At 34.1% G+C, this 9,928-nt stretch overlaps 1 protein-coding gene across 1 annotated transcript; it reads right to left on the reverse strand.

The window, feature by feature from the left end:
• Positions 1-6,475: 6,475 nt before the first annotated feature.
• On the reverse strand, positions 6,476-8,163 carry LOC114539353. The gene is made up of 4 exons (XM_028559981.1): positions 7,417-8,163; positions 7,061-7,170; positions 6,805-6,974; positions 6,476-6,725 (listed from the first exon to the last, which is right to left on the reverse strand). The coding sequence occupies exons 1-4, from the start codon at positions 8,161-8,163 to the stop codon at positions 6,511-6,513; spliced, it is 1,242 nt and encodes a 413-aa protein (XP_028415782.1). The 3' UTR covers positions 6,476-6,510.
• Between the last annotated feature and the right edge of the window lie 1,765 nt (positions 8,164-9,928).

Below are 9,928 nucleotides of genomic sequence, written 5' to 3' on the forward strand. Positions count from 1 at the left end.
TCAATACTCTCATCAGTCTCATGCCATAGTTCCACTGTGAAGATTCTGGTGGCTTTTTTAAGTTAATGTCCAGCTGAAAGCTGACAAATGACTGAAAGCTTCCTGCAATAAATGCTTCCTTAACTGCTAACTAACCAACGACGACCACATTGTGACTGAAATTCTTAATTTCCACACGAAAGTGACGAATAAAGTTGTGAGTGTGACAAACCAACGTATTGTTTGCTAATTTAGATCATTCGGATGCTTTCTCAATGCCATGTTTTGTACCACAAGATACAACAAAACCAGCAGTTACACGTACATGATATTCTTCTTTTCGTTAAGTGCCGAATTCTTTCTTTTACTGCAAAAGTTTTCAACTATCTTCACTCCTATCAGCCGCCATTTTTTAAATATACGATGTGCGTGGATGCCAAGTTCGCGCATGCTCCGTACAAAATGCCCAGCTGTTAACGTTGCGTAGGTCAGTCAGTATTTCATGAATGATAACTCTCGAACCTTTAAGTATCGATAAAAACGTGCCTACGATCAATAAAATAATACAATAGAAACTAAATTATGAATCTTAAACTTACTTCTGTTTACATAGCGACAGTATATTTCAGGATAGCAAATTTTCGTCTTAACTATAGACGAATATATTCCGTCGTAATGTGATATCATATTACTACGGACATAAACAGACACTGAGAAGAGAGATATCAGTATGGCGTTTTATTGTTTACGACGGACTGAGCGTCGGGATTGTACTTGTTTACAGGGATTGTACTTTTCAGAATGTACGCGATCTTTTGTTTTACATTTTTACATTTTCAACCTTTTATTTTACATTTTTACATTTTCAAACTTTTATTTGCATTTTCACATTTTCAAACTTTTATTTTGCATTTTTAACATTTTCAAACTTTTATTTTGCATTTTTACATTTTCAAACTTTTATTTTGCATTTTCACATTTTCAAACTTTTATTTTGCATTTTTAACATTTTCAAACTTTTATTTTGCATTTTTACATTTTCAAACTTTTATTTTGCATTTTCACATTTTCAAACATTAACAAACCGCACACTGCCCGCAGTCAACAAAGAACCGCAGCAAAATGGATGTTGCAGGAAATTTGAGAGGCGGATGTAAACGCCATGGAGCAATGTGCAAATCCTATAAAAGAAAAAGTGCGTCATCGCACAATTGTACTTGCGGGTGCCCTGCATTCGAACACGTAAGTCAAAGATGTGACTATTATTGAAACTTGTAAGCATGCATGTGTACATAATTTTGCGTTGCCAGTTGTTTCGAATAAATTAACGAAATATAATAAAATCATAGCTTGTTATTATAGCATATGAGAAGTGCATAATACAGGGTGTCCCAAAAAAACGAAAACTATTGAAATCACCCATAACAATGCCATTGTTAGAGTTTGAATGCCTAAGCACTCAGTTGGGCCCACAAGTGTATAAATCGAGGTTGCCATAAGCATTTTTATGCATGCATCATGATGCAGTCAAATTTGCTTGTTCGCAAAAATGATATTTATTAAGAATATTTACAATTTACAAATATGGATAACATTATTTAAATGTGCATCTCAAGGACCATGTCCTTCGACATGTCCCCTTTCTCTAGCAGCAAAAAGCATTTAGCATTTTATAAGCTGCATTAAATCCCCACGGGCTGAAATTCGTGAACACGGCATTCAAATTTTAACAATGAGTGATTTCAATAGTTTTCGGGGTTTTGGGACACCCTGTAGAATTCTTATCGATTGTGTTACTGTATAGGAACATTTTGGGCATAGAATATCCCATAAAGTAGGAACATTGGCTTGGATATAGGCTATTGTTTATCAGTTTCTTTATAATTTGCAGCAGAGAATGTGGCAATTGGGAATTTACATTTTAAACTAAATTTAGTAGAATTAACTAATTAAAAGTATCGCCTCATAGGAACTGGAAATAGCAAATTCTGTATAAGTTATCGACACACCTTGTTGTTGAAATTTCCATGATTATAAATTTGCGTGAACTATTTTAGAAATGCCTGTCGGTGTGGAAAATATAGCTCTGCGAAATTGCGCGAAATGGTTTACGGCATTTCTAAAAATAGTTCACACAAATTTATAATCATGGAAATTTCAACAACAAAGATGTGTCGATAACTTATACAGAATTTGCTATTTCCAGTTCCTATGAGGCGATACTTTTAATTCGTTAATTCTACTAAATTTAGTTTAAAATGTAAATTCCCAATTGCCACATTCTCTACTGCAAATTATAAAGAAACTGATAAACAATAGCCTATATCCAAGCCAATGTTCCTATTTTATGGGATATTCTATGCCCAAAATATTCCTATACAGTAACATAATCGATAACAATTCTATTATGCACTTCTCATATGCTATAATAACAAACTATGATTTTATTATATTTCGTTAATTTATTCGAAACAATCGACTATAGTGTTCTACGGTCGCTTGGACTGACAACGCAAAATTATGTATACATGCATGCTTACAAGTTGCAATAATAGTCACATCTTTGACTTACGTGTTCGAATGCAGGGCACCCGCAAGTACAATTGTGCGATGACGCACTTTTTCTTTTATAGGTTTTGCACATTGCTCCATGGCGTTTACATCCGCCTCTCAAATTTCCTGCAACATCCATTTTGCTGCGGTTCTTTGTTGACTGCGGGCAGTGTGCGGTTTGTTAATGTTTGAAAATGTGAAAATGCAAATAAAAGTTTGAAAATGTAAAAATGCAAAATAAAAGTTTGAAAATGTAAAAATGCAAAATAAAAGTTTGAAAATTTGAAAATGCAAAATAAAAGTTTGAAAATGTGAAAATGTAAAACAAGAGATCGAAAATGTAAAAAAAAAATCAAAAATGTAAAATAAAAGTTCGAAAATGTAAAATAAAAATTCGAAAATGCAAAAATCAAAAATAATAAATCGTTGTCGCGTCTGGGCTTCCGTACAACTGCACAAATGAAAGCAAACGATGTTGAAATATTAGAAAGATCTATATGCTATATAATCGAACATTTACGCAAGTATTTATAGGGTAAAATGTAGGATTGATGTTTTAAAACGCAATTAAAGGCATGTACCGTGCGATATGGGTCTCAAATACTTTTATTTTCTGCATGCAGTTAGAAGAAAAGCATTTTTCAACAGTATCCGGTGGAATGCGCCAACAAGCAGGTACAGGAGTACTCTCTGTGTACAATAACAGAGATTTATGAGTCTCAGGCTAAGGTACGTGGCCATGTAGTCCCTCTTTTCTCCAAAGGAGTAAATTTAGAATTAAAAGCAGGGGACACTAAAGATTGAGGCATTAGAGTTATTAGTTATTATTATAGTCATTTTTTCAGGCAGAAGACTGCTATCCCCTCTTTCATCAGTAAATGTTTTTCACTTTTCACTCCAAAATTGCTGATATGACTATGCTGGTGTACATTAATTATTAGGTTACATGTCTGTAAAAAAAACGTTGTATTAGACTAATTCTGAATAATCAAGAACTATTCCAATAATTCAAACTCATGCCATTCTTGGGCAAAATGTTAAGCTCACATTGTAAATCAGATAATAAAAATGTTGCTAATTATACTGTTATAAAGATTTACACACACAACATTAAATTTACTCAAATATATTTCTTCAAATCACAAATTGTCATTGAACAAGGTTTCTATTGAACAAGGTTTCTATTTATTTCTCTTGTTATACTAATTACAGACATGTAACCTCGTAATTAAATAATTAATGTAAACCAGCATAGTCATATTAGCAATTTTGAGTGAAAAGTAAAAAACATTTACTGGGGAAAGATGGGAATACCAGTCTTCTGCCTGAAATAATGACTAATAATAGTAACTAATAACTATGATGCCTCAATCTTTAATGTCCCCAGGATTTCATTTTAATTAACTCCTTTGGAGAAAAGAGGGACTACTTGCCCACATACCATAGCCTGAGATTCATAAATCTATCTTATTGTGATACAGACAGTACTCCTGTGCCTGCTTGTTGGTACATTCCACTTAATGGGGTTGAGAGGCTGGGGGCTTATTTATTTTGTGTGGATTTATTTAACTATGAAATGATTTGGCACACTGAATGTGTTATTGTTATACACAGAATGTGTTATTGTAAAGAAAACCATTAGATGTTACAAAGGTACTTGTCTTATGTGAAGGAAGGACTTAATAACTTAAAAAATTATATTCTGATGGGGTGGGAGCTATATATTTAGGAGACAAGACTGGTGTATGGTAGCCTGGAGCCGCCATAAGGAAATAAACGTTTATTTTTATTTTTTTTATCTAAAAAGAAAAAAATCCAAGAGAATATTTATATTTTACTTTAGATAATGAAATACAAAATGAATGACAAGAAAAATAAATATAAAAAAAAATATTTTCTCAAATAAAATAAACGTAGTTTTCATAAAATCCTTTTAATTTTAAAATAAATATGAAATAAATTAAAATTAAATTAAAAGCATACAAAAATTAAAATCAAAGTAATTTGTTGTTAAAACAAAAGCTTGTCGCTGGCCTATCGCTGCCAAAGACCACGATGCAGTTCGAGACCAATACTACGTACGTCACAGATTAATACCCAGATGTATCACCCCCCTGTCTATGTTAGAAATGCGCTCTTTTTAGACATTCGCAGGGGGGGAGACGATTACTTTTATTTACTGAATTTCTACAACTATGAGAGAAACGATATAGTTATAAATTATTGCTGAAATACTGAAATATTTTTACATACATAATCATGTCTGATTGGAGAAAGTTCCAACAGAAGATGAAAGAAAAGAGACTTAAGAAGGGGGCGAAAGAAACAGCCTGTTCAAAGAAAGAATTTGAGACGATTGTTGTGCAACGGCTGAGCGCCGAAGTCGCTGGTAAGGCTCAGAAGTATTCTCGGGTTGGTGCCAGGGAGTTTGTATCGTTTGAAGAGTTCGGAGAGTTGACGATACAAAATATTAAAGATGCGTGTATGAAGCACTTTGGCATAAGTGATGGCAGTATGACCTGTGATGTTCTAGCAGGAGAACAGGGGCCGTCTTGTACGTCCGTGAAACAAATACCAAGTTTCAAAGTTATTCACGTGCGCTTTGTTGATGAAGATGCAGTAGTCGAGGTGTCCGATGCTAGACGTTCCCCTGCTGAAACTCCATCCAAACGAAAAAAACGAGAAAATAGTCCTTCAACAAAACATACGTCTGCCAAGGTGAAATCTGTTCCAAGTCCCAGCAAGTTTGTTCCAAGAAGTCTGTCTGTTGTGGACATGATAAAACTTGGGACAGTTATAAGTAAAAAAACGACATCCGTTCAAATATATTCCTTTGACATGAATGGCATGTCCTGGTCGGAACATCCCATAATAGTAGAGTTCAACATCGAGCCAGAACCTCTTGGGGTTGGAGGTTTCAGGAAAGCTTATAAAGCAATCAGCCAACACAGGGATTTTGCAGGACCCACATGGGTAATAAAGAAGTACTTACCAAAGGTAAATTTTGATGAATAGAAAAAAAATTAGTTTTCTAATGTTAGACCTCTTTTGATAAGGTCATTCAGATCCATACAGATATAGACAATTTTTAGTTTGGGACTCCTGTCTGATTGGGGCTGTGAAGAAATTCCCTCTTAGCATTATCTACCCTAATTGCTCATTATATATTATATGATTATTAGTATTATTCACTGCACTTTACTGCACCTAATTCTAGGTATGCATGGGCCTGAGCTAATTAGTAGCATTTCACATGTTCATTGAAGAAAATCTCAGCACAATTTGTGGTTTTTAGAAGAAAACCAGAAAATATTATTACTTAATAATGTATTACTATCATTATCATTATATATAATTACTTGTTTATTCAGGCTGTGTCAGATATACAACTAATTGGCCAAACAGTTGAAGAGCACACAAAGAAAGTTGTGCAGATGCACTATTTAGCCAGGAATTTCACAGCTAAGATGAAAGATGAATTGATTGCAAATGGAAAGGAAGCCCAGTTTGGAGAGTTTTTTACTACAAAAAAATTTTTCTTGGAAAGATTGGGGATGATGAGTATGTTACTATAGAGGAAATGGTAGATGGCGCATTTGTCAAGTATATTAATAACAATGGAGATGTCTGTGGAGAGGACTTTGACCTTACTGCGAAAGCAGAATGTCTTGCACACTTCTCTTTTGAAAGATCTCAAAAAGAAGTTATGGTACTTGACATCCAAGGCTGTGGATGCGTTCTATTCGACCCTGAAATTGCTTCCAAGCAAATCATGTCTGAGGATGATTCGTCATACCTATTTTGCACTGGTAATTTATCAATTGTTGCAATTAATAATTTTATTCGCAAACATGCATGCAACTTGTATTGCAAACTTTTTGATTTGCCAGACATACAGTAAGTTTTTTTAAATGAAAGAACATTTGATTAAGTTTCTGTTGTTGTTCCAAGTTGTTTGAATGGTGGTTTAAAATGACACTACCCCTGTGACTCAGTTGATAGGTCATTAAAGTTGATATTTTCCTTGAGGTAGCGAAAAGCATTTGAAAAATCATTAACATCAAGTTCCAATGGATCTTCAATGACTAATTCACACTTTACCCTAAATTGAGCTGGCAAGTAATCATTGTTACTGGATAACACATCTGATAGTTCAGCAACTTCTTCAAGCTGTTCCTCTGTAACCACAAATCCTGTAAAATAATAAATATGAAATTAAACACTGCTGTTAGATTTATAAAATTTTGATATACTGTTGATAGCAATCCATACCACATTCCTTTAGTCCATATTTTTCTGCAAAGCTATAAATATGGTTGGGTACTCCATCCGGGAGATACGTATTTTTTTGATCACGAATTCTGTGAGAATTCCAGACAACATCAACAAATGTATCAATTTCCTTTTGGATGATTGGGATCATGATATATGCTAGAAGCAACCTATGTGGCAGGAAAAATGCATACAATTGAAGTAAAATATTAAACCAATCATCTTGTGGATGGAATATTTTTATCTCATCTTATACCTATCATTTTCATCTTGAGGATCATAATATCCATGGTCCTTAAGTTGATTAAGGGGAAACTTGAAGAATTTTTCCAATCTTTCATGGAGTTCCCTCCACCACCTTTCAATCTTTGAATAATTGAGAAAAGATTAAGAATAATTAAGAAAGATTTAGCCCTCTTTTTAAATCAGTCCCTCCCCAAAAAATGTCCATGCAGATAAAATTTTAATGAGAATATATACAGTAATTTTGGATATTATATTAATATGGTTATGGCAAAACTCATGCACCAGTAGGTTTAGGTTTCTAAAATTGTGAGAAAATTTTCTATGGTTGATCCTGATAGCATTAATAGGAATTTGATTTCTCTCTACCTGATTTGCAGTTGAAGGCCCAAAGATGACAGTTTCCACTGGGTCCATGTCACCATGTTTCTGTCGAAGAAATGCGTGTATTGTAGACATTACTCCGGTCTCGGTGCCCTTGTCAAGTCTCAGTTTGCTTGCAATAGTTCTGGTTTTATATAGGTATTCAAGGTAGAATCTGCCAATAACATTTGGATCGCTGTTGGTTGTCCAAGCCTTAGCCCATAACACTTTTCTACTGCATGTATCAATGCACCCATACACTGCAAGTGGAAAAGTGTTATTTTGATAGCCCATTATCTTGTCGTGGCCATCTAGTGAGTGTACAAAGTTCGGGCCTGGAGACGAAAAATGGCCTTTGGGCTTCTTTTTCTTACATTGGGGGGCTCTCTGCTCTAGAACATCTGGGAAAGCGTCATACATCGCTGCGTATACCAAGTCTCGAGGTACTTTAAGGTCGTGTACTTGTCGAATTTTCTTATGTAGAGCTCTATATCCCAGCAACTGTCCCGGCCCTTCCATCTCCTTTCTAACCGCTGTTTGAAGCTGGTCAATCGTGACATTTCGGTCAGTATAACTTATATCGAAATACTGCAATCTTCTATCCAGGGTCCTCAAACTCCAGGCATATTCTGGGAAATCACGAAGCAAAAAATCGAGAATCTCCTCACGTCTTAGACCTTCTTTAACATATTGCTTCAGGGTTTTCTCCAAATTTTCGTCTTCCTTCCAACTATCATTCCTAATTCTAGACATGATGGATTTTCAATTCTTGGGGACTTCATGTTACATGGGGTGGTGGATTAATCTGTGACGTACGTAGTATTGGTCTCGAACTGCATCGTGGTCTTTGGCAGCGATAGGCCAGCGACAAGCTTTTGTTTTAACAACAAATTACTTTGATTTTAATTTTTGTATGCTTTTAATTTAATTTTAATTTATTTCATATTTATTTTAAAATTAAAAGGATTTTATGAAAACTACGTTTATTTTATTTGAGAAAATATTTTTTTTATATTTATTTTTCTTGTCATTCATTTTGTATTTCATTATCTAAAGTAAAATATAAATATTCTCTTGGATTTTTTTCTTTTTAGATAAAAAAAAATAAAAATAAACGTTTATTTCCTTATGGCGGCTCCAGGCCACCATACTGGTGTTATGGTAAATCTTTACATGTAATAAACAATTAGTTTCAGCACTGTGCCACTTTGTACTATAATGCAAATCGTTTACCATTATAAAGGTGGATACAGTTGAAAAAAGTTTTACTTCTAACTGCATGCAGAAAATAATAAATCACCACAGCATAATCACCACAGCAATAGCATGTGCTTGTTTGATGTCCTACTGGAACAGGGCTCTCACATTTGGGGAAATTTCCCCAAAACGGGGAAATTGGTGGATTTTGGGGAGCGATCTGGGGAATCACTCTTTTCGGGGAAATTTTTGGAGAATTTTTCAAATGTTGCTGAAACTCGTGCTTCAGTTGTTTTGCCTGGTTTTTATGTTAAATATGATTATTTGGTCTAATTGGTCACATGTGGCGAGCAGCATTGTTTATTCGTGACTTGAGAGTATTTTACAAATTGGCACAAAAGGTTATGTTATGCAATTACATAGTAAAACATGTTTTAAATATTTTGACGCCAAGATACTTTTCGTTATTTCACTGTAGTAGCAATATAACTGCCAATGTAAAATTTTGTATGAATTATTTTTTTTAAACAATTTAAAGTGTATTTTCTGGAAAATAATTGAAAAGGTGTAAATAACGCAATAGCTATACTTGTGTTATACCATATATACTACGTTATTTGTGAATTCTTTGGAAATCTGGGGAAATTTTAGAAATTTTTGAGGAATTCATCAATTTCGTTGTGAGAGCCCTGTAATCAGAGCTTCCACTCGGAAGGAAATTTCCTTCGAAAAGGATATTTGGCATTTGGAAAGAAAAATAGAAGGAAATGAGATTTGGAAGGAAATTGGAAAGAAATTAAACTATTTGGAAGGAAAATGGAAGGAAATTTGACAATGCAAACTTTTTCAGTAATTTTTAATATTTTAATAACAGTTGAACACAATAAAACACTTATAGGGGTATAGCAGATATTAAACACAAATACTTGCATGACCATCAAGGATAGATAGGGACAATTTGTGACATATTAGTTCTTTAGTGGACTTTCTAATTAAAAATCATGTAAATATCAAATAACAAAGTGAAACCAAGAATTGTCGAGAAAAGGAAAACAGAAAACAGTAATTAAACAAAAAATAACTTTTATGGCGCATATTGAGTCAACTTCTGATTGTTCTGAGTCAAATTCATCGGAAGATGAAGCTTCAAGTAGTTTTCAAATGCAAACGGGAAGAAAACGTGCAGGACAAGTGCCTGGTCCGAAAACAGCTGCAAAAAGAATAAAAAAACCGCAGATTTTTGTGATAGTTGGCTACAACACAGTGCATTTAAAATGTGGCTTGGCAAAAAAGTTGGTAATGACGGTAAGGTAAAACCTTG

Source organism: Dendronephthya gigantea, unplaced genomic scaffold (genome assembly GCF_004324835.1).
Source record: "Dendronephthya gigantea isolate DGI-Jeju-01 unplaced genomic scaffold, DenGig_1.0 000200F, whole genome shotgun sequence".
Lineage (NCBI taxonomy): Eukaryota > Metazoa > Cnidaria > Anthozoa > Malacalcyonacea > Nephtheidae > Dendronephthya > Dendronephthya gigantea.